At 36.2% G+C, this 26,611-nt stretch overlaps 1 protein-coding gene across 1 annotated transcript in view; it reads left to right on the top strand.

Moving 5' to 3' along the window:
* Positions 1–803: 803 nt before the first annotated feature.
* The window catches only part of cnksr2b (connector enhancer of kinase suppressor of Ras 2b), a 49,425-nt gene continuing 23,617 nt past the window's right edge, over positions 804–26,611 (top strand). The window contains exons 1-4 of the mRNA XM_067376025.1: positions 804–927; positions 14,943–15,106; positions 19,558–19,760; positions 24,404–24,491. Coding sequence (XP_067232126.1) covers positions 864–927; positions 14,943–15,106; positions 19,558–19,760; positions 24,404–24,491 — 519 coding nt within the window. The 5' untranslated portion in view covers positions 804–863. The remainder of the gene's footprint in view (positions 928–14,942; positions 15,107–19,557; positions 19,761–24,403; positions 24,492–26,611) is intronic.

Here is a 26,611-nt window from a genome sequence, read left to right as displayed (position 1 = left end):
ATGTTAGGGACTGATGGTCTCAGTCACCATTTATATAGGCTATATATATATTTAAATGCTTAGATGAAAAGAATTTCTTTTAAATGACCAATCATCATTTTTTAGCTGTTATTTTATTAATAAAAAAGATGCTATATATATATATATATATATATATATATATATATATATATATATATATATATATATATATATATATATATATATATATATATGGCTTCAAAGTAGCCTACGTGACTCATAGAATGCAAAAAAATAAAAATAAATTGGATCCCTAATCTTTCAATACTATAGCCTGTTTGTAAGCGTGTAGCCTATTTAATACTCTGTTTGGCACACAGCTCAATTATGGAGATGTTTCCGCTGCTTGGCCCTCATGACGGCTCATTTGCCAGAGCCAACGACTGGCAAGAATGGACGAGGCGCGAGTCATACGAGTGTGCGCGAGGGGCGCGCGTGCAGACTACTGTTTACTGGTAACAGCTTGAGACGAGGCAAACAGCTGCGCGAATTCACCGTTGTTTTTCTTCTACGGCTCGATATAAGGGAATAGGAATGAAAACTGAAAAGGCATCGCAACGTGAATGAATATGATAGAAATTAGGATAAACCCTCGCGCGAGACCAAGAGAAATCTAACGCTATTTTGACAGCTCTCTCACAAAGACTGGTGCGAAGGAATGCAGAGAAATGCTTTGAACTTGAAAGACCACCAACGCTTCGTTTTTCGAGAACCACGGCAGAATTTGCAGGGTAAACATGCAGCGGATGAAAAACAGGCAGAAATCTGCGTGAGTGGTTCTGGAGTGTGCTGAAGCGCTTCTTTCGCACCTTTGTTTGGCACCGTCTGCAAAAACTTCCACAATGGCTCTGGTCATGGAACCTGTAAGCAGGTGGTCAACAAGCCAGGTGGTCGACTGGATGAAAGGTATGCATTTTACATTCGAATGTATTTTGCTATAACAACGGAGGAAAATACTGTATGTCCAATATAAGGCTCGTCTGTGCACATTATTTGTGCTTTTAAAAATGCAGATGTTAAATATTTGTCCTTTTTTTTTTTTTTTGCTTGCTTAAGATTTAATTGAACTCGTTTTAAAGAAACGTCGCTGTATCAAGACGCGATAGCGCGCGCGCGCTCAAGCTGTCATGCAATTAAGATATAGCCTAGTCTATTTTATATTGCGCTTATAGCGATGGCTGTTATTAACAGATGTTGATGTCGACAATACACGTAAAATGATTAAGATACCAGAATGTGTTTTAAAATGATGTTAATGATTGAAGTTGGCTGAAGAGTCACGTCATCTCGTCAAACAGAATGTAAAGTGACGGGTCACGTGGAGGCTGAGTGATCAGCTGGGACCCCTCTGGCAGTTAAAGGCTCAATGGACCCTCCATGGTCACTGAAGTTCATGAAAATGTTGTTGTTTTTTTTTCTTTTTTTTTTGAGCAACTGCTAATGAACAGAACACAGCACACACACTATCCTTGTGAGGAGGATAGACATAATGTTTTTATACTGTACAAACTGTATATTCTGTCCCCTTACTAACCCTATCCCTATAAACCTACCCATCAACTTTATGCAATTTTTACATTATCAACAACAACAACAAAAACTGATTCTGTATGATTTATAAGCTTGTTTCCTCATGTGGACCCATGAGTCTGTGTGCATTCAGGTTGAAGTCCCCACTGGGATAGAAACACACACACACACACGGTTTCCATGTTTTATGGGGACTTCCCATAGACGTAATGATTTTTATACTGTACAAAGTGTATATTCTATCCCCCTACCCATAAACCTACCCATCACAGAAAACTTTCTGCACCTCATTTAGGATGATTTTTAAGATGTTTTCTCCTTGAGGTCAAAATTTATTGGTGTTACTGTCCTTGTGTGGACATTTGGTCCCTATAACATAGTCACTATTATAATCATAACATCATGCATTGTAACGTAAACATCCCATGCATAAATAATAACAAAATTAAGAACAAAAAGTATTTAAATAATAAAAAATAACCAAAAAGGTTCATTTTATTTTAGCTTTCACTGTAAAATAATGAGAATTTTTACATGCAAAATGTTATGGTAAAATTGCACATTTGTGACCCTGGACCACAAAACCAGTCATAAGGGTCATTTTTTTGAATTTGAGATTTATATATCATCTGAAAGCTTAATAAATAAGATTTCCATTGATGTGTGGTTTGCTACGACAACAGTTTGGCCAAATTGAAAATCTGGAATCTGAGGGTGCAAAAAAATCAAAATATTGAGAAAATCACCTTTAAAGTTGTCCAAATTAAGTCCTTAGCAATGCATATCCACTCACAAAAAATATTTTTTATATATTTTTATGGTTGGAAATTTACAAAATATCTTCATGGTACATGATTCTTTACTTAATATCCTAATGATTTTTGACATAAATGAAAAATAATAATTTTGACTCATACAGTGTATTGTTGGCTATGACTTATGGTCCAGGGTCACATATATGTTTTTTCAGTATAAAAATGTAAACATTTTAGAATTTTTATACTATTTTGTGATAAAATTATTATTTTTTATAGTTAAGCTTTTATGTTTAATTAAATGACAAAAAGTCTGGTCTGGTAGACCAGACCATCTGGTCTGTGAAGTTTCAGCTCAAAATACCCCATAGATTTTTTTTTTTTTATTAATTTTTTTAACTGCCTATTTTAGGGCATAATTAGAAATGCGCCGATTCAGGCTGCGGCCCCTTTAATTGCTCGCGCTCCCCGCCCCCTCCTGAGCTCTCGACTCTATCATTGCATAAACAAAGTTCACACAGTTAATATAACCCTCAAAATGGATCTTTACAAAGTGTTCATCATGCATGCTGCATGCATTTCTGTGGACAGTGGCTGTAATAAACATGCATAGACAGTGAACACCGGTCAGAGTAGCATCCATGACACTAAAATAGTGCAGTAAAAACTGAAACATTTTAGAATTTTTATACTATTTTGTGATAAAATTCTTATTTTTTATAGTTAAGCTTTTATGTTTAATTAAATGACAAAAAGTCTGGTCTGGTAGACCATTTGATCGGCATGTCAAGAAACCATTTACAGTTGTTTTGTTTTTATGTGCTGTTTACTGTTATACCACAATATCAGACTGGCGTTAAAGGCAGTCAAATGATCCCTTTACTATAATTTGTCTGTACTCTATTAAATACAGTCATACATTGATTTTGTTTTAGGTGATGTGATAGGGAAACACTGTCATTATGGAACATGCACATTAGGCCTATTACAACACTGTAAATATATTTGGCATTGGATAAGGTGAATTCCTTCGAGAAAGATCATTTGAGTGTAGTTTGCTCAGGAGTTCTGGATGAACTGAGAAAAGAGAGGAAGACAGTCATTTGTGATTTAAATGAGGAAAGTGTTCCACTTGGCTGAATGTTTTGCCTTTAAGTAATTATGTTTTTAAAAAAGGTAGATCAGCATCTCCATCTCTTTCCTCCCTGTGAGGATTCACCAAATAGGAATTTGGTATGTACGCTTGTGTGAGAATATGACTGCAGGTGTGCTTTTCAGCAATAACCAGCTTTGTTAAACGTACAACAATGTGCACTTGTATGTCTGCACGTGTGGATGTCTTGGCTTGAGTTTAGTTTGTCAGATGGCGTGTGTTGTGTTCGAGTGGGTAAATAAGGCGATGGCTCGAATGGATGATAATAAACTGTGTGCTTTAAAGTGTTATTCATTTTATTACACTAGAACATAGCTGATGCTTTGTGATTTAGAACAAAGTCTATATGTGTGGTAAAGACATGCAGGCAAATACCTAGAGGTTTGGAACTGTTTAACGTGCAAACATCCTTATATTTGAGCAAATCTAAACTGTTAAGCAAGGATAAGCAAGATGCAAGATGAAAAGGCAGTGTAGGAATCATAAAGAATTATAGCGAAGCAGTGTTCCTCCCTAAGGGAATGCCAGAGAGGGTTTCTTATGCTGTTTGCACACTAAAAGCATGCTCACAAGTACACATCGTCGCTCTGTAAGTTAACCTTTCCTGAGGGTCACAAAGAAATTTAAGAAGCTTCAGACATTTTCTTGATGTTTGCTTATAAAACGCTGGAGAATTTTATCGGCATCTGTCTGTTATGTGCAGAAAAAACCTGTAAGCTGCTGTATCAGCTGCTTAGACACATTGAGTGAGGAGCAGAAGATAAAGTGTTTATGTGCATGTGTATCAGTGTAAGGCTGTGTTAAACCCCTATGGGCTGATGGTGTCTGCATCTGTGTGATCATTACAGCCTTCTGATCAGCGGCATGAACACAATCCTTGCACAATAAAAGGGATGGTTTCAAAAATAATTCTGTCATCATATGACTCATCGCTGTGCTCCATAATACTGTATATTTTATGATAACTTCATGTTGCTTTTTGTCATTTTTTGGAGCTTGACAGCACCGTTTGATTTCATTATATGCAAAAGAGCAGCGTGAACGTTCTACTAATGTTCTCTTTTTGTGTTCTACGGATGACTATGATAATAACCTGAGGGTGATGACCAAGTGAATTAATAACTATCCCTTTAGCTGCATTTATTAAGGTAAAACAGCATTATGAAGCACACAGTACATCTATGATCAGTCTGCATCGCTATATGCTGCCCACATAGCCACACACAATGACACAAATTTGTCGACTAGGACTGCAATCATTTTGCTTATTTGAGTGTCGGGATTTTGTGTTGTATATGAAAATATATCTGCTCAGAACAATCTTTTAATGCTGTATTTTCATCTCTGGATTATGTATTTTACAGCTGACTAGGTCCACAGCTTTGCATTCCTAGCAGCATACAGTATTTTCATGTGTAAAGGCTATGCCTGTTGGGAATGTTTTAGTATTCTGTGCTTCTAACATATGGAAGTTTTTGTGGGGTTTGTTCTTTTGTTGTGGCTTGCATATTTGACATCCTTTAGCACTTCCCAATATGCTTGAAAGTAAATAGAAATGTTTAAAATACACAACACAAATGTTTCGGGCATTACTGGATTGGAAGAATTATGGTAACTGGTATATTTTATATAGATCATAATTAATGTATACATCAATATCTGATATAATGTTAATGTCGGTACAGCAATCTGTACAGGTATAGTTCGGTACCAACCTACCTGAACTATTAAAGGTGCCATCGAACATTTTTTTTAAAAGATGTAATATAAGTCGAAGGAGTCCTCTGAATGTGTCTGTGAAGTTTCAGCTCAAAATACCCCATAGATTTTTTTTTTAATTAATTTTTTTAACTGCCTATTTTGGGGCATAATTACAAATGCGCCGATTCAGGCTGCGTCCCCTTTAATTGCTCGCGCTCCCCGCCCCCTCCTGAGCTCTCGACTCTATCATTGCATAAACAAAGTTCCCACAGCTAATATAACCCTCAAAATGGATCTTTACAAAGTGTTCATCATGCATGCTGCATGCATACAACGGATTATGTGAATATTGTATTTATTTGGATGTTTACATTTGATTCTGAATGAGTTTGATAGTGCTCCGTGGCTAACGGCTAATGCTACACTGTTGGAGAGATTTATAAAGAATGAAGATGTGTTTATGAATTATACAGAATGCAAGTGTTTAAAAATGAAAATAACTGGCTGCCCTTGTGTAATGCCTTGAACATGAGCTGGCATATGCAAATATTGGGGTCATACATATTAATGATCCCGACTGTTACATAACAGTCTGTGTTAAGTTGAGATTTGCGTGTTCTTCGGAGGTCTTTTAAACAAATGAGATTTACTTAAGAAGGAGGTGCAGTAAAATAGTGCAGTAAACATTAACACAACCAGTGTTGGGCAAAGTTACTTTGAAAAGTAATGCATTACAATATTGCATTACACCCTTAATAAGTAAGTAATTGCTTTACGTAGTTACTTTTTAAGAAAAGTAATGCGTTTTTGTGTTACTTTTTTCACCTGGGCTGGGCTTATTTTTTTCATAACAAAAAAGTTTTATCTTTGGGCAAAAGTAAAGGCACTTTCACACCAAAATTGAAATAATAAGGCTGAAGTAAATGCAAATTCACGCCTGTACATTAGAGGCCGCAGCTCAAACAAACCTTTCAGCTGTCCTGCCATTCTTAAAGTTGGCATGAAATCAAAATTGACTCTATTTACTTTGTTAGAGCATATTACTAGTCTTGTTGTGAACAATTAATCCATGCAAGTTTTTACACACACACACACACACACACAAAAAAAGTTTGTAGTGGTAATCTTTAATCAAAATCTGAAAAGTTACTTCCTGTCTGGAATGGCATTCCTTCCCTGATGACGTCAGTTTGACGTCTTGGGTTGAAAACGCTTAAACCACTCCCCTCCAACCGTCAGTCTGCTATGAGCGAGAGATAGAGAGGAGGAGCGCTAAAGTAACTCTCTATTACTCTCAAGATGTGGACAGGAGAGCTGTCAGTTAATACATGGGAAAACAATGTAACTTGTGTTACTTATTTGAAAAAGTAACTTAAATATTTTGTTGTAAATTTAAAAGTAATGTGTTACTTTACTTGTTACTTGAAAAAAGTAATCTGATTACATAACTCAACACAACAACATTAAATGTAACATAAAACACCTAATGTGCATAACTGATAACTGATATAAAAAAATAAGAAGAAACATTTCAGTTTAAATGAAATATATACAAATATGATGAAAATATCACATGGATTCAAAAGCTTGGCATCAGTAAGATTTTTGTTGTTGTTGAAATAAATTAATACTTTATTCAGCAAGGGGGCATTAAATTGGTCAAATGTGACAGTAAAGACATTTATAATGTTACACAAGATTTCTATTTCAATTAAATGCAGTGTAAGAAAAAATCTATCATGGTTTTCTAAAAAAATTGTATCAGCACTGAAGACTTGTGTAATGTCCAAAAAAAGCTATTTTAATATTTGTGTTTACAATATTACTGTTCTTGCTGTATTTTTGATCAAATAAGCAGCCTTGTTGAGTAAGAAATTAAAAAAATCCCCAAACTTTTGAACAGTAGTATATATTTTTCCTAACAATCTTACTTTTTTTTAACTGTATGTGATAATGTTTATTAAATAACCATTTATTACAAGTAATGCCACATTCACAGACAGCAAACAACAACCAGAATTTTTTCTACCTTTTGGATAGTACAGTGAGTAAGAAATCACAGGAAAGAGAGGGGTTAATGGGATCAGGTCATGTTGTGGTTTGGATGCAAATCACACATCACCCATGTGAGTGCTTTGTCCCTAATGTGTCAAGAGCAGTGTGCGCTACGGCCGCTACCACTGCATCTCGGCTCCAGCAAATGATTGTTCTATGTAGTAACTGTCACAGTTTTGAATATTTGTTGCCATATTTTTTGTTTAAATGTGTGCTGTGTTTCCTGTTTCCATATTCGCAGGTTTCCTAGCACGCTGCGATTACCATGTTGCAGCTCTAACATTAGCATACAGTTCAGTGGTGATGCCCCCAGGTGAGGCCTATGAGGGCCAGATAGCAGAAGAGCCCTGTGACCTTCCCTCAATGCTCTTATTTCCTGTCCCCCCCCTCAGTGCTTCATGTGACTCACTCCGAACCCCCCCCAGCCCCAGCCCCCTCCATAGCCATTCTTAGCAGAATGACAGTAAATACAATAAAACAGCACACAATGAAGCTCAAATATAGCCTTGATTAAATGCATGTTTTACAAATCTATTTGACTGAACAGTTCAACAGGATTTCACACGTATCGACCAGACACAGACTGTTGCGCTGTTTGTTGACAGACACTGTAAAATAACTGTATGCTGCAGTGTGCAAATATCAGGCAGATCCCTGCATAATACCACCGAGAAATAACATTATCTTAAAATGGGATTGCAGTGTTTTGGTCAATAGTTAAAGGAATTGTTTACCCAAAAATTAAAATTCTGGGATCATTTACTTCCCCCCTCATGTACTTCCAAACCTATAGTTCTTTCTTTTGAACAATGGTCGTATTTCTCCATGCAGTTTTAATGATCATGTATGAAGCAGTGATGTCTAGCTTGTAAACATTTTTTTTTCTTTTGAGATTTGTTCCTAATCAGTAAATCAGTTGATCCAGTTCACAAAACCAGGCTGAATGTTTCATTCATAAATTATAAGTTCCTGAATTCAGTTAATTAGATACATTTACATGCAGCCAAATAATCCGTAATCGCATTGATGACTCAATCTGACTGAAAATCCTTCAACACCTCAGTCGATCTGATTAAGCTCCAGCCAAATTCAGTATCGATCAGATTGAAAGAGGTAGACCTGAAATAATCGGATCAATTAAAAAAAAAAAAGAAGCATGTAAACACTTGAATCCGACTACTTTCTGAATCTGAATTAAAAATACCTTGTGCACATGATCAGTGCCATGATGCATATGTTTATATACGCCTTGTTTAGAACTGGTCAATGGAGGACGCTGAATATTTACTAAATATATGCTAAAGAAGCTTTTTTGACATGTATGTTATCCGTCTTTTTAGATATGTCATCAAGGCAAAAATGACAATTATACTTGTAGCTCCGGTGACATTATCGCTGTGACTTTTTCTGGTTGTATAAGCAGCGTCTGGGCACTGTGTATGCGCTGAAGTTTTGTTCAGAATACATGTAATGTACATGCAAACAAATGTGTGAACTGGATTGCAATTGAATGGAAATTTGGTGGAATGGTTTTCCACCCTTTTGAAGCTTGAAAGCGTCAATCTCAATTCACTGTAATGGCATGGAGATGATCGACCAGCACAGTCTTCCTAAGGTTTGTAACGAATAAATTATGAGTTTTTTTTTTTTTTTTGATAAATTAATCATTTGATATCTAGAAAGTGTTATTCATCTACATTCTTAAAGCTGCAGTCCGTAAGTTTTGCTTCTTTGTCACCATCTCTGTTCGAAACCTGCAATTGCAGTTATTTGTGGAATTTTCATCATTATGTGGGTTGTGCATCGGCACGGCTCCTCAGCGCAGATGAATCTAAAGTTTTGAGGAGAATGTGGTCAGTCACTGTTAGATACTGTAAAGGTACTTCGGAATCCCATATTGTAGTCTTGGAAGTATTACCAAAATAAGAATTTTCACCGGAGAATGTCATCTGAACAAATAAGTAACAAACTTTTGTTCTGACCAACTGAGAAAAAAAAAACATTACAATAAATTGTGCTGCCAATGGTGATTAAATCTAATGATCGCTTAGCTCGGATCACATCAAACCATGCAAATTATTATCATTTATATTCTTTGTTCTCAAATTGTTAATGTAAACAACATCAGCATTGCGTGACTATGTGTATTTAGTGTGTATGAGCTTTACCTGTAGATTTCAATTTCTGTACAGTCTAATCCCTAATGTTAATTTGTCATACCATATAATCCACCATCAAAATGATAAGTTTAATTATTGCAGCTGCTGTGAGAAAAGGCTATAAATGATCCGTCACCAGCAGCATCCTGACATGATATTTAGCGTACTAGCTGGGACTTCTTCATGTAAACAGATGAACGGAAACCCACCAGTACAGATTTTATTATAAAACATTATTACAAGCTTACAGCTGTGAATCAGGCTAAGGTAAGGAGATAGTTTAGAACACTGGCTGGTTATGTACTTGCTCAAAAATTGATTTTGGATCATTTAAAAAAAAAAAAAAGTTACGGACTGCAGCTTTAAAAATAAAGGTTCCAAAAGGGGTTTTCACAGTGAAGAACGATTTTGCGTTCCCTAAAGCACCTTTCAGTGAACAGTTCTTAAAAGAACCATTTTTTCTTAGTATGAAAAATATTTTTATATTCTAAAGAAACTTTTTTCACTATAATGAACCTTTTGTGCAATTAAAAGGTTCCATGGATGTTAAAGTTTCTTCATGGAACCATCAATGCCGATAAAGAACCATTATTTTTAAGACTGTATAGAGGTCTAACTCAATTGATCATCAATTGAAGCTCCCAATCCCTCTTTCAGTTCTGGGCCATACCATTTGCCAAATCATGGATTCAGGACATTTTAGAGGTTTTCAGGTCATGGTTGAAGTGGACCAGCTTCTAAGCTGCTTTAGTCAACATACTGAAAAGCTACGATCAGATTTTCTCTCATTACTCACTCATTCCTTAACCTACTTACACTCTCACCCTCTTGCTACATTTTCCTCGGTTCTAGATGTTGGCCGACCACCCGCCTCGTTTGACAGAGATTAATGGTCCCAGATGAACGTGCGGCACTCTTCTTTGTAGTATTTAACACAACTTAGCCACAGCGGCTGCAATTAACAGCAGATTAATGTCCTCCTAATCAATGAGTTTACTGTTTGTGTACACTGGCGCTGTGTGAGCTAGCCTGTCTCGCTCAGCCACAGGAAAAGCAACACTCACTATAGGGATTAGTTAAACTGTTAAAAAGACAATTAGTTTCATTTTGCTATTTCTAATTATTGGTGAAGTTCTTCTGAAAAAAAAAAATGTGTTGCCTTTCCCCTCTTGTTTCTGTTATGAATCTGTCATTGTAAAATATCTATGCCACTGGTGCTGCAGTAGAGGCATTCAGAATAATATTCCAATAATATTTCATTAGCATTACAATGCAAACGCCACACAAAAGCTACAATCTCATTGATGTAAGTATTAGATGTTTCTTTATTTATTTATTTGTCTATTCAAACCTCTTGCATATAAGCGTCTCATTTCACTGCCAGTTTTGTCTTGGTAATGAGGTCTTGCTCAAACACTCTTCCCGTCCCTATACCGTCTCTATAGCAACTTACAGCGACAAACGTGATGATTCCTCCATTTGGAACGAGTTTAGATCAGCCTGGTAAAGAAGCGGATTTGTTAAGCCCTCAAATTGCATGCAAAGCCGTGAAACGCTCGCTTTCAGCAGCTTTGAATCGTGCCGGTATCTGAACTTTCTCCTCACGGTCTATTAGATGTATGCAACAGAGAGATGAATATCAGGGGTTTGATGAAAGGGTCATTTTACATGCTCTGCCGCCTCGTCTTTTGTTGTGAAATGAGCGTACAGATAATGAAACCTCATGGAGGAGAAAATACAAGGCTGTGTGGGAATTTAATGGAGGTGGAGAGGAAATGAATAGTGCTGAGGACAGAAGGAGGGAGCTGGGAGGAAGTGAGCATGGAAAATGCTGAGGTAAAGGTGCTGTTTGTTGGAGACCAGGTTCTGTGTGAGCAAGTGAAGCTTTGTTTATACATATGTGCTCCTGCAAAGCATTTTCTATATTAATAATCACATAAATACATATGAATAGAGGTACAAGAAAGTAAAAACTACACAGTGAGTTTAAAAATAAGGAATTAAAGAAATTTAGGAACCAAATTACATTTTAGTTCATAAAATACCAATAATATTTTTGGATTTTATACTTATTTATTTAGCCTATATGTGTTGTATTTTTTTATAGTGCACTCGGTTCAGTGAGGGAGTCAGTTGTGAACCCAGTTTGGCTCTGATTCAAGCTGCTAACTCACAAACAAATCCAAGGCTTTGTTGTGAATATATTTTAGCTGACTCATTTAAAAAAAAAAAAAAAGGGGGAAAAAATGGTTCATAAGAGTCTTTTTGTGAATCGGACATCAAGGCTCACACTATGTTTTTTCTTTAATGCTGCTGCACTCGGACAACAAAGAAAATAATACATGAGGAATGTGGAGGCTCACAAAGTTTTCCTGATGACTTTTTTTTTGTTTGTTTGTTTTTTTTTTGTTTGTTAAACTTGTAGTCCCAAGTTTTTTGTAAAATATTGTATTTTTTTTAAAATACCATTTATTCATTTATTAAAAGTTGTATATCTTTAAACAAACAGTTCAGGGAGGAAGTTGGTTGTGAACCCAGTACAACTCACTGAGTGAATCTGATTTAAACCGCTAACTCATGAGCAAATTTGAGGCTTTTTTGTGAATCCTTTTGACTGATTAAAAATAACTGATTAAAAGAACTTGTCTTTTGTTTGTGAATCGGACATTGTTTGTTGTTCTTGAAATGTTGATGCACGCTTATAACAAATGCAAAGAAACACATGTATGCTCACAAAGTTTTCTTTACGAGAGTTATATTATTTTCACAATTATTTTATTTGAGACTATTTGTATTGCAGTCATTATAGATTGTATTTAAAGGGTGGGTTCACCCAAAAATGAAAATAATGTAATTTATTACTCACCCTCATGTCGTTCCACACCCGTAAGACCTTCGTTCATCTTCAGAACACAAATTAAGCTATTTTTGATTAAATCCGATGGCTCAGTGAGGCCTCCATTCACAGCAATGGTATTTCCTCTCTCAAGATCCATAAAGGTACTAAAAACATATTTAAATCAGTTCATGTGAGTTCAGTGGTTCTACCTTAATATTATAAAGCAACGAGAATATTTTTTGTGTGACAAAAAAAGCAAAATAACAACTTCTTTACAATATTTAGTGATGGCCGATTTCAAAACACTGCATCATGAAGCTTCGGAGCTTTACGGATCAAATCAGTGGTTCGGAGCGCCATAGTCACGTGATTTCAGCAGTTTGGCGGTTTGATACACAATCTGAATCACTGATTCATAACGCTCCAAAGCAGTGTGAAATCGGTTATTACTATCAACTGTTTGGTCACCAATATTCTTCAAAATATCTTTTTTTGTTTTCGACAGAAGAAAGAAATTCATACAGATTTGGAACAACTTAAGGATGAGTAAATGATGACAGAATTTTCATTTTTGGGTGAACTATCTGTATTTTTATCTGAACGTGTGTAATTTCTGTCTCTCTTCTATAATATATGAGGTTTTGTGTGAATCTGTGGGAGAAGAAAACAATTGTGAAGGATCAGTATAGGGTAGGGGGCACAAGGGAGGCATGTGTTTCCAAGACAACAGCTAGCTCTCGCCAAACAGGTCTTCCCTTATTAGTGACAATAGTGCTTGAAGTCCACTGACGTCTGTTCATGACAAGCAAAGCATTTCAAAGTTGTTTGTCTAGATCTGTGTCTGGATCGGTCCACAAAATGAAGTCTGTTTAAACAGATGTGTGCCAAAATTTTCACAATCCATCACTACTGTCCTTGAGAGCATATTTATGTGTTCTGTACACACTCTTTGAGGGTAACCATGTAAACATGCAGTTGGCTCCCACACTGTCATGCCGGGAGATTTATATGAGGCTGTAGTTGCTTAATTTCTGTTTTATTCATATTTAATCAGATATTCACTGGTTCCCAAACTTTTTAGAGTGGCGTACCCCCTGAGGCATTTAGCATCCTTCTGCATACCCCCTCTCTTCCAATTAGACTGCAGTCACACCTTTTCCATTATCGGACAATATTTGCCACCTTATTGATTTTTCCAGTGCATTTTTTTTTTTTTTTTTTTACGATAATAAATTTATAAAGTAAATAATGTTTTAAATAAAAAAAAATGTTCAGTAGAGATACTTCTAAATATTTAACTAAAACCGCAAATAGTCACAGTCTTAATGAGTGAGTCATCAAGTGGCTGTATTTATGAATGGGTCATTGAATCATTGACGCTCACAATTCGTTCAAAGTAGCAGATTCATTCATTCACTAATGAAACTTCGCTGTGTGTTGCAGTTCTGTTGTGCTCTGGAACTACTATTTTGTGGCAAAATTGTGCAAACAGTACTGACAATACTGTGTTTAAAATATACATCAAAACAATGTCACGTTTGCAATCGTATGGATATTTGGGGGGGAATGCATTATTGCTTATTTAATATATTCTCATATCAACATTAAAAACGAAAACTCTCGCAATGTATGTTTTTGTATCGTTGAGTCTTAAATCAATCTATATGCACAGTCGGTGTCTATAGGTTATTTGTTCTTAATGCTAGTAAGTGCTAACTCCCAATTTTTTCAATACCTCCCCATTTTTTTTGATCCCATTCAGCTCAACGAACATTTAATGGGTAGTATTTTTAGCGGCTGATTACAATTCCTACAAAATCACGTCATGATTTATATTGTTTAAATTTAAAATGTGTTATAATGACCATTAATGAATGTCTTTTAAATTAAATGGTTCATATGCTAGTATATAACTGAAGCTATAGGTTATGAAGTCCAGCATTTCTTGTTCTTACTGTTTTCTTAGTTAGCTTATATACTAGCATAGTATACATCTAGGCCTACTACCCTATTAGCCTGCTAGCTAGCTTATATTATATTAGGTATGTTTTATTGCTTCCAATATAGTTCCAAATTTCAAATTAATGTTTGTGTGTACTTAGCATGATAATTAATTTATTACAAATTTAATATAGTATTATTATATACTATACCACATTGCTATTATTGTGTAAAATTAATATTAAATTACTTTTACAGAACATAGTATGTTGCACCAATCATTATAAACACATTTTTAGGCATGGTTGTGTTTCCAGTTTGTTTTATTATGCAATACATAGGCATTCATTTTATATTTCAAGCATGTTTTCTGTGCACTTAGTGTAATAAACATCATGCAATAGTTAAATAGGTTATAATTAGTCAAGACATTGTGGTAACTTTTGATCAGGCATTACCACCTGGGTCCTAAAGGAGACCTGATTCCTGCGGGGGGCATGATTTCTCATGACAACAACAGTATTGTAGGCTAATGTAGCACAATTTGCTAACAATCAGCTTACTCTGCACCCAACCTTGTGTGGATGCAGTCAGTTTTTACCAAAAGATGAGGTCATTTGATTGGATGCCATGTATTTATGGCTTTTTTCCTGCTAGAAATGCATGCTCGGTTTTAATGTTATTTTAAGGTGGGGTACCCCCATTGGTTATGCATGCCACATTTTGGGAACCACTGCTCTAGCAGTTTGAATGATGTCTTCATTTTGCTGTTTGTTGCTCTTTTCAAGGCTTGGATGACTGTCTGCAGCAGTACATTAAGAACTTTGAGCAGGAGAAGGTGGGTGGTGAACAGCTGTTGAGAATCACACATCAGGAGCTCGAGGATCTGGGCGTTTCTCGAATCGGCCACCAGGAACTCATTCTGGAAGCTGTTGACCTGCTTTGTGCGCTGGTGAGCACATATGTAAACACACACACAGGTGCATATAGTTCTCATCAAACACAAATTGTATCTGCTTTACAGAGTAACTGAGTTTTATAGCATTTTGTTCAGAAACGGTTTTGCTTTATGGTGGTGTAATGTTTTTATAATAACATAACTGAAATGGTATAATAGCATTTACAAAAAAATTTTCTTATGGTTCTGGATGCAGTTTGGTGAATAGAGTGTTCCAGCCATGTTATATTCCACGATTTAGTGTGTTATGCAACCTGTATTATGTACATTTATATTACATCCACCCTGTCCTATAGATCAAGGGTTTTTAAAAAAGGATATAGGTTTTTTAATTTCAATTTCAAATAAAATGATTTAAAAGCAAAAATAAAGAGTTAAAATATACAGAATTTCATATAGTTACTGTTTCATTTTGCTTTCTAAAGCCTGGTCAGAAATCATGAGATGATTTTTTTTTTCTATTCACAGCTATAGTTTCACATTTTTCTTCAGGTTTATGCTTCTAAAAGTATCCCAATGGTGGGTAGAAAAAGTAAATATATTTTTCTAAATATTTTCCATAAAATATTTAGACAAATGTATAGTTTTTTTATTTTTCTCACAAAAAGTAAATAAAAATATAATTTGGATAAGCATGATCACGATCTAAATTGTGCTCATTTTCATGTATCAAGATATATTTATACTGTGATACATTTATACTTTTTTTACCCACTATCAGAATACTTTTAGATGTATCAAGATACATTTAGCAAGGCAAAGGGGATCATTATAGTTGGGAGTCCATGTCATCAAAAAGTTTGAAAACCTAGATATTAAAGGATTAGTTCACCCAAAAATGAAAATCATGTCATTTATTACTCACCCTCATGTCGTTCCGTAAGAACTTCGTTCATCTTCGGAACACAAATTAAGATATTTTAGTTGAAATCCGATGGCTCCGTGAGGCCTGAATAGGGAGCAATGACATTTCCTCTCTCAAGATCCATTAATGTACTAAAAACATATTTAAATCAGTTCACGTGAGTACAGTGGTTCAATATTAATATTATAAAGCAACAAGAATATTTTTGGTGCACCAAAAAAAACAAAATAACGACTTATTTAGTGATGGCCGATTTCAAAACACTGCTTCAGGAAGCTTCGGAGCATAATGAATCAGCGTATCGAATCATGATTCGGATCGTGCGTCTAACTGCTGAAATCATGTGACTTTGGCGCTCAGAACCACTGATTCGACACGCTGATTCATTACGCTCCGAAGCTTCCTGAAGCAGTGTTTTGAAATCGGCCATTTATAATATTAATATTGAACCACTGTACTCACATGAACCGATTTAAATATGTTTTTAGTACATTAATGGATCTTGAGAGAGGAAATGTCATTGCTCCCTATGAAGGCGTCACGGAGCCATCGGATTTCAACTAAAATATCTTAATTTGTGTTCCGAAGATTAACAAAGGTCTTACAGGTGTGGACCGGCATGAGGGTGAGTAATAAATGACATTATTTAAATTTTTGGGTGAACTAACCCTTTAACCATTAAAATACCCAAATCGCTGACGCACTATACATTATCTTTATTCCTGAAGAACCTGACCCTGTTTTTCTCATGCTTTCCTATGTTTATGGTAATTGCATCCTGTGCAATTAATAATAGCCAAAACAAACACTTTAAATCCTTGAAAATCCCTTGGATTATCCCTCCATTTCCTACTGTCATCCTGCACACAGTTTCCAGGCTGTTCTGAAGGGGTACAAGAGAAATAAGGACGCTTATGCAGGAGGAGGGAAAGAGAGGCGGAGCAACTGAAAGATTGTGTGGGCAGAGTGGGTAGAAAACTGGCAGCAGTCGGGTGAGAGAAGGATAACAAATTAAAACAGGAGAGAAAGGCTCTGAGGGAGAGTGAAGAAAAGTGTGAGAGAAGCACAGCAGTACTGAGCGGATGAAGGAAGAGGGCAGAAAAAGGAGGGTGAATAGGGGTTTATTAGCCAATGCGTTTCCAAACTGGCCCCCTGTATTCCTCTTTTTTGTTCCCACCATTTGTTATGTCATGTGCTTAAGCCCAGCTAGTGTCTGAAAGCCACTTATGTAATGCTTCTCTGGGTTTGTCCAACATGGAGTCCTGCTGCATTAAATATGATTACTCATCTGTCCCTCATGGTGGTTCTATTGCATGACAGATCCCCGCTGGCTTTTGTGTGCAGCAAGGAATTCTGGGATATCCGTACTGTGTAGTGTCACAGTATATGACCGTTAGGGATATCTGGTTGAGAGATTTGCCTGCTTACCCCCTCGCCCCCCTAGTTATAGCTAGAAAAAAAATAGCATTTCGATAAAAATATGCATATGTGTTCTGTTACTGATGCCCCTCTCCCAGGAAAAAGGTGATTAAAATCCGGAAAATCATAGCCAAGCCCCAAGATATAGACTTACACTGTACATTCTTATTCATAACATATCCAAGTTAAGCTAAAATCTTGATGTTGAAAAATCAATGGAGACATACAATGGGTCTCATTCATGAAACATTCGTAAATATACGAGTAAATATGTGAGTGATTTGCGCGTAAACAGACTTTCCCGAAAACTCTCCTCCTGATTCACAAATACTTCGTAAACGTCAGAAGTGATAGTGAAATGTTAATGAATTCCAATCAGTCGTAAATGGGACGCACGTGCATGTTAATTCTCAATTACCATAAATCCCGCCCATTAAATCCGACTGACAACTATATATGGGCATCATATTATGACACCAAATGAAGGATTTTGGCCATTTTATAGGAAACAAGTTCCATAGTTTGACCAGCCCTATTGAAATCAATTCATTATTTTATTAAAGTGCTCCGTTTGCAGATGCTATAGGTGCGTTCACGCGGCCTCGTAATTCCTGTAGTTACAAGATTCTAGCTTGTAAAAAGCGTTCACGTCCTCGTAGAGTTCGTAATTACAGTTTGTAAGCTGGGAGTTTTCTGAAAGCTCCCACATGTAACATGTGGCCACTATACCACCTGACCGCTGTAGATTGATTTATTAGGCGTTGATAGTGGTGCCATGGAAACGCATAATTTCCAGTCCAAGGACCAAAAGGACGTGAACAGCTCCGAATATAACGTCATTTCAAGATAGCGGTAAATACAAGGTGACGTGAACGCAGCTTAATACTGGCTCTCACAACAAAAGTAAAAAGAAAAATAGTATGTAATTACTATATATAATATTTTTTCAAAATGCTGTAAATATGTAGGCTACCTTATTAAGGTGAATTAAAATGCAGCCTTATTAATGAGCAAAACGTTCGGATGTTAAACGCACTATTTACGCGTGACTGGGAGCAGGTGTAGATTTCTTTCGTACCAACTAACATTTGGAAAATACGAACATTTTAATGAATCCGAAAATTTACGCCAGAACCACTTTACACACGATTTACACACAAATTCGTTCTGCTCTTGTTTCATGAATGAGACCCATTGATTATATATAAATGCTACCATTAAAAAGTTTGGGTTTAGTAAGAAATGAACACAATAAATTTATCTAAAGTAACAAAATACAGTTAAAACATTTATAATGTTCAAATAAATGCTGTTCTTTTGAACTTAATATTTATCAAAAATGTTTATTGATAATAACATTGACAATAATGAAAGATGTTTCTTGAGCACCAAATCAACATATTAGAATGATTTCTGAAGGATCATGTGACACTGAGGACTGGATTAATGACTGCTGAAAATTCAGCTTTGCATCACAGGTATAAATAATTTAAAATTATTTATAAGTTACTTTAAATTGTAACAATAATTCAGACTTACTGTTTCTGCTGTATTGTTGGTCAAATAAATGTAGTCTTGGTGAACATAAGACTTCTTTCAAAAGCATTAATAAATCTTATACCGACCCCAAACTTTTGAACGGTAGTGTATGTATATCTATGTATTCATATTTTTTTTATAGCAAGGTATTTATTAAGTTTCACTTGAACTTGATGTTAAGTTTAAGTTATAATGTAGCATGGGTTGTGTGCCTTTAAGTGACCCTTTTCTCCTTCTCCATTTTCTTTCCTCAATTATTTAAAACCACTCAAACTACTTTTTTTCCCAGTAAACTTGGACTGCATCACAGAGTGCCTCTGACCTTCCCATTCCTTTTCATTCTCCCCGCGTTTCATTGACATTTATCCAAAGCAACTTACAAATGTGGAACATCACAAGCAATTTGTCACACAAGAGCCAGAAATATATGCAGTACCACACTGCAGATTTTCAAGAGTAAGCTACAGTATTACAGAAGCTGGAGCAGAAGTGAAATTCTGAAAAGAGACATCTATTTATAGGACATGCCTTTTTTATCATCATAGTTTAGCCGTGCTCACAAAAAGGTTCTTTAGCTCTTTCTTGGAGGTTGTGATGGTCTTACTTTCTGTTTCTTATTCAGAACTATGGACTAGAGACAGAGAACCTGAAGACTCTGACCCATAAGCTGAACGCATCAGCCAAGAACCTGCAGAACTTCATAACGGGCCGGCGGAGGGGTGGTCACTATGATGGCAGAGCCACCAGAAAACTTCCTAATGACTTTCTGACCTCTGTAGTGGACCTCATCGCTGCCGCCAAGAGTCTGCTGGCTTGGTTGGATAGGTTAGTCCTGCAAAGAGGCACAAACACAGCCCACTCCTGCATACAGACACATTTTCAAACATTAGTCAAGTCAAGTCACCTTTATTTATATAGCATTTTTTACAATACAGATTGTTTCAAAGTGATAACAGGAAAATTATGCAACAAAGTTTTTTTTTCGGCAGTGCCGCAGCTCTAGAAGAAAATAGTGCCATTGTTTAGCTTGAGCCAGTTCAGTGTTGATTTAGTTCTTTTGTAAAAATCATCAGTTATTAATTTAGTGCATTTCATCTATGTATATTCATTTATATAGTATTGTTGAATAGTAGGTGCAAGCTAAAGGCGACAGTGGCAAGGAACCTAAACTCCATCAGGTGACAGAATGGAGGAAAAAAACCTTGGGAGAAACCAGTTTCGGTCGGGGGACCAGTCCTCCACTGGCCAACAAACGAACGCTGTAATATTATGATTCAGGCGGCGTCACAATTAAGAAGTCAGATTGGGATCGGAGCCAATCTCAGAGCATTCAAAATATTTAATCCAGCTCCTTCTGGTTGAAGATCGGGTTCATCACTCCTGTATTGGGACCGGTTTTGCTGAGGTCATTTAACTGATTTGAAAATAGAAATTGATAATGTGCTGTGTGTATGCCAGGTTAAAGAGATGTGTTTTTAGTCTAGATTTAAACTGACAGAGTGACAGAGACAGAGTGCTTAACAGTACAGCTGCATATATAGTAGCCCTAAAAGTATTTACACAACAGTGTTGTTTGTTAAAGGGTTAGTTCACCCAAAAATTAAAACTTCTGCCATTTATTACTCACCCAAACACAAAGTTCAATCAAAGCAGCCTCAGTAACCCTGCTCTTTAATGCACCATGCGTACGGTCACATGACCGCTCATCTCGGGTAAAAGGCTTCATTGTTTCGAATTCATCAGTGAGGTCATGCGAGAGGCCACAGATGACACGATCATGCTGATTTCCTTATGTAACACCCATGAGCAATCAGCTGACAAACAAAAGATGAGTAAAAAGCTTACGTAAGTCTCTTCTGTTTTGGAGGAGCTGGCCCTGAAAACGGCCGGCATGTCTGCTAAGCACTTCTGTTTATCTCTCAAGTGTGTGCGCATTCTGCGCAATGTCACGTTTTTGTGAGTTTGCATTAATTCCGTCATCAGCTAAAGCTCTCGTTGGCCACACCTCCTCGTTAGTGCAGTACGCCAGTTCTTGTCCCTAACCGCACACACTCATAATTCCTGAGAGCAATTAATCTGCTGCTGCGTCTCCCTAGATTATTCCTGGCCTCCGGGTCTCCCTCATTTATTCTCCCCAGACAGGATGACAGCAGGAGTGCTGTCCTGGGTGATCACATTTCGTTTGTTACAGTCTTATAATAAAGTGTAGGATAGGAACCCTGGAGTCAGATATGTGCGCTCAGTGCACTCATTAAGTTAAATGATGCCCTTGTGCTTTCTTCTGTAGAGAGGATTTCTGTATTAAGGTTTGTACCATCTAGTCAACTAGTTGACTGGTTCTTCTAGCAGTGTCTTGGGTCAGTCACACTGCATGGATTGCAGGTGTATGATATATGGTTTGAGTTCATTTGGAGTGTTCACATGGATGTTTCTTGTGAACTGACCTGGAAGGAATAAAGCTGTTGACTGAAACTGGAAGCAAGACATGACTGAAACTGACAAAGAAACTGATAAAATATTTTGGGGCACATACACTACTGTTCAAAATTTTGGGTTTGATTTTTCTTGTGCTTACCATGGCTTCGTTTTTTTGATCAGTAAAAACTTTAATTTTGTGAAATATTTTCAGCATCATTACTCCAGTCTTCAGTGACACACGACCCTTCAGAAATCATTCTAATATGCTGATTTGATGCTCAAGAAACATTGTTATTATTAATGTTGGAAAAAAGTTGTGCGTTTTAACATTTTTGTGGGTGATGTGATGCATTCAGGATTCGTTGATGAATGGAAAATGTAAAAAAAAACATCATTTATTTGAAATAGAAATCTTCTGTAACATTGTAAATGTCTTTAACTTCTGATCAATTTATTGTGTCTTTGCTGAATAAAAGTAATGAAAAGAATTGAAAAAAACTTGACCTTAAAGTCCCTGTAGTCAATAATTTTATCCCTTAAAGGGGACCTGTTATGCGCCCTTTTACAAGATGTAAAATAAGTCTCTAATGTCCCCATAGTGTCTATGTGACGTTTTAGCTCAAAATACCCCACAGATAATTTTTTATAGCATGTTAGAACTGCCACTTCTTGGGGTTGAGCAAAAATGCGCCGTTTCAGGGTGTGCCCTTTAAATGCAAATGAGCTGCTGCGCTCGGCCTAAGAGGGCGGAGCTTCAAGAGCTCATTCTCTGGTGTTAGGATTCAGTCAGGATGCACTATAATGTCAGAAACTGCAAATTTATGCTGCATGAAGTTAGAACAGGTATAGTTTAGTTTAATTACAGTTATAACTATTGTCTTGTTTTTATCCACTATATTAGTACAAGCCAGTTTGCCAATGAGTTTTATAACGTTTATTGTACTTCACACAAAAGATGAAGCGTCCGTTTTCACTCTAAAATCACAATCACTGTAAGAGCTTATAAAACACAGTGCAAGTGTGCATTAAAATATTATCCATAACCTTTCTCTCTCCCTTGCATTATCATCAACATACATAGCGAAGTACACAGAGACACTCATTACAACTAACAGTAAAGAAATATATAAAGACCTTATGCCTTTTCGGGTGGTGCTTAATAAACTGGTAAACTTTATAACTTATTTTATATATATATATATAATGTATATTTTAATGATTCGCGCAGACATACACAAATTTCGGTAGAGTTGAGGGATCATTTTCTCCGAAACAAAATTAATCCAGCGGCTCAGATTTAGGGAGTAAATGGAGAGAGCTCTGTGGATTAATCCATCCAGCTACAGAACACCTAAAACACTTGGGAGACGTTCTCGTCAGTGAAGCAATGGCGGACTGTGTACAACTCACTGTGAACTCACTCAGGGCGGTTCTATGTTCAAACAGCAGTGTCTGTCAACATTCATGGGCGAGACCTGTGGCTAAAGTGACGTCACACAGTCAGGATTGTGCAAACGGCTTGTTCTGAGACACTGCTTATGATTTATGGGAATTAAAACAAAAGGAGTGGTTGGACTTATATTACTATAGGGTGGTTGTGTACACACACTGCCAACACACATTTATAGCCAAACATCATGCAAAAGTGAATTTTTTTTATAATAGGTCCCCTTTAAAACTTATCTTTGATCACCCAAATGACATATTTATTTCCTGTGAAAAAAATGTCTTCATGCCTTAAAATAGCTTGAATGTAACTCTACACCCTTGCCTCAATGATTATACGCGGATAGCCCCGCGTCCACTCGCTTATGCCAGCTCAGAGATCCACTCGGTCAACTTACTAGGGTAAAAGCTGCACAATGGTATCGCTCTTTACAACATCTGACACATAACGGTAATTAATATGATTAGCCTTTTGCTTGACTTTGTTATCAAACAGCTAATAATGTGTTGCTAATGTTACACAAACCATGTTCCCGTTCATCATGTCAGTGTCAGACAGCTGCCTTCTAACTATCAGTATCCTTACAAATGCTTTGAACAACTCAGAACGTCAGTGGAGAAAGTAACTTCTCTAAACATAACATCTTAATATACTTAATACACCCGCTATATTCCTAAATCTACACAATTTTTCATATCATCAGAAAAATATACTGGGATAACCTGGCTTCTCTCGAGACTCCCCTTCTAGTTCACTGTTAATGATATGCTAAAGCCCGCCGGCACGTTGACATGATTGGTTGCAAGATAGTTTGCGACGTCAGTCTTTTTTTCACTGCAGTATTATGGAGAAAATACTCAGCAATGGTGTTGACATATGAATTTGCACATGGTTTGTCTTAAAGCATAGTAAAAACACCACAAAGACATTTTGTAAACAACATTAAAAACTTGATTTTCATCACAGGGGGTCTTCAACTTTTGAACAGAAGTGTGAAAAATGAAAATGAAAATGTTGGCACGGCTAGTAAAAATCTGAATTATTTGCCCACAGACCAGTCCTTATTGTTCCTTACTGTTGAGCCCAGTCTATTCTGTAAAATAAATATATACCATATATACTTAATATATTTAGCAAAAATATACTATATGCTGTAATAATAATATGCTTCTAGCATATTAACAAAATCAGACCATAATTCAGTGATCTGTCATTTATTATGGCCACAGAAGGGAAAAGTATGGTCTAAATTAACGACTCTCATGGTGATAGAAAGACAGTGATCTCTGCAGTCTGTACGATGGGGCACGTGAGCAGAGATTCCTTCTGCTGCCCAAGCCTCTGTGAATTAGTGCATTGAAGTGAAAAATCCTCTCTCTCCTCTCGCTTTCAGTTTTTGTTACTCTTCATCTTCCTCCCTCACCACATGCTCCTTGGTTCACCTCCTTTTAGCTCTCATTCCTCATCATGAATGTCCTGCATTGCCTGAATTACACACAGTTTAGCTTTGGCAGTGCAGCTACATTAAGGAAGGTTAGACATAAAAAGTGGTTGTGATTAGAAGTGATCTAATGGTTAATGGCAGATGTTACTTCTTCATCAGGTCTCCGTTCGCTGCCGTAGCAGACTACTCCATGACCAGGAATAATGTGATTCAACTGTGTCTGGAGTTGACCACAATAGTTCAGCAGGTATGGACTAAAAACACTCAAATTATAACATATCACCTTCATCTTTTTTTTTTTCAGGGATAGTTCACCCGAAAATGAAACGTTTGTCATTTATTAACTCCCATGTCATTCTAAACCATTATTATATTCCGTTCAGTAAGTAAATGGAAAGTGGATGGTGATATTTTTACTGTTAAGCTCCAAAAAAATGCAAAAGCATCATAGAAATATCATAAAAGTAAACTTTAGAGAAAATTAATAATAAATAAGCTTTTACAAAATGTATTTTTGTGGCTGCCAAAGTGAATTTTTTAACATATATATATATATATATATATATATATATATATATATATATATATATATATATATATATTTATTTTGGCATATGTTTATGCATTTTATTTAAATGATGAGAATTTTCCTTTAAACCCATATACATGGAATAAAATGCAAAGTTAAGAAGTCTCTTTTTATCTATAGTCTATATTCTGTTTCACCCACACCAGTGTCACGCCATACTCCGCACTCTAGGACTAAATCTCTTTTTTGAGGATGTATGGAAAGCAGGGTAAAGTTTCTAGGGCAGAAGGTTCTTTAGAAGGAGGCCATGGACAGTTTTTCTCCTTCTCAATTTTCTGTCCTGGATTGAAATAGTGCTGCTCTGGCATGGGCCATTGAGGGTGAGGACAGTCTGTCCCAGGTGGGGGAAAAGCGATGTGTCCTAGAACACATGTATGAAGGCCTGTAGAATTTGCTCTATGAAGTGAGTCAGTATTTATGAAAAATGCCACACTTTGAAGGGTCTTTCACACATTCAAACTTTATATAAAGTTGTCCTCTCTTAATTAAACACTTATGTGTGTTAGCTCAAGCTTTATTTACTCTCTTTTGAATCAGGCTGTGATGTGTAGGTTGAGTGTTGAAGGAGATTCCCAATATGTTTAAGATTAATCATGAGTGCGGCCAGTCGAGATCCCCAAGCTCCTTCACCCACGGGCTGGAAATCAGACTACCATTAAGCAGAGTGATGGAGAGTGGAGAAAATGAGCAGATGAGAGGAGGAAGAGGAAAAGTATTGCACCAGGTTCGGTGTGGGAGGATGACTCATCTCCTCCTCAGCTGTCTGCTCAAGACAGAGAACGCTGCCTTTGGCTATTTCAGATAGGTGCAAGTCTCTGTGTCCTACAAGCAAAGCTCAGCTTCTCATCTGAGACATCCCAAAACTGTGTTTACCCATAGAGCAGAAATGATATAATGTGTTCGTATCACATAACTGGGAAGAATTTTATAACTTTTGTTGATATGTCATTAGCAAATATTATGTAATACTTCTGGTGATTCACCATTGAATATATATTAATCAAACTTTCATGACATGAATGCACATTAACTATAAAGCATTATATAACCATTTAGCATTATATAACGCAAGAGAAAAAAATAATTAGTATCTTTGCTTTCCAGTAAAAATATCTAAAAAGAAAAAATACTTAAAGTGTTAGTTCACCCAAAAATGAAAATTCTGTCATTTATTACTCACCCTCATGTCGTTCCAAACCCGTAAGACCTTTGTTCATGTGGATTAGTTTTACGATCTCTTTATGAACTTTTTGTAGCATCAAAATTTCAGTTGCGTAGATTGTCAGTGGAGGGACGGAAAGCTCTCAGATTTCATCAAAAAGATCTTCATTTGTGTTCTAATGATGAATGGAAATCTTACAAGTGTGGAACAACATGAGGGTGAGTAACTGATGACAGAATTTTAATTTTTGGTGAACTAACCCTTTAAGAATAAAATTGCTTAATTTAAAGAATACATGTTGAGTTAAGTTTTATTTTGCATTCTTTGTCTTTTTAAGCATAAATTGAACAAACTTTAGTGACATTTATGCTTAAAACAAGAACATTTTGCTTAAAAAGATAATCCAGAATTAATATATATATATTTGTAATATTAAATAGTTTAAAATGTTTAAAAATATAACAAATTATAAGACAAAATCATAAAATATGTATGCCTTTTTTGCTTCTCAAGTCATTTTTTCTTGTTTTAAGGTATGCTTAAATTCTTTACTGGAAAAGTAAAATACTGATTATAACATTTTTGTGTTTTAAATGAAATGTATTATGAAGTTTTA

This window comes from Chanodichthys erythropterus, chromosome 22, assembly GCF_024489055.1.
Source record: "Chanodichthys erythropterus isolate Z2021 chromosome 22, ASM2448905v1, whole genome shotgun sequence".
NCBI lineage: Eukaryota > Metazoa > Chordata > Actinopteri > Cypriniformes > Xenocyprididae > Chanodichthys > Chanodichthys erythropterus.
Note: the sequence above shows the minus strand (reverse complement) of the source record. Positions and strands in the feature narration are given on the sequence as shown.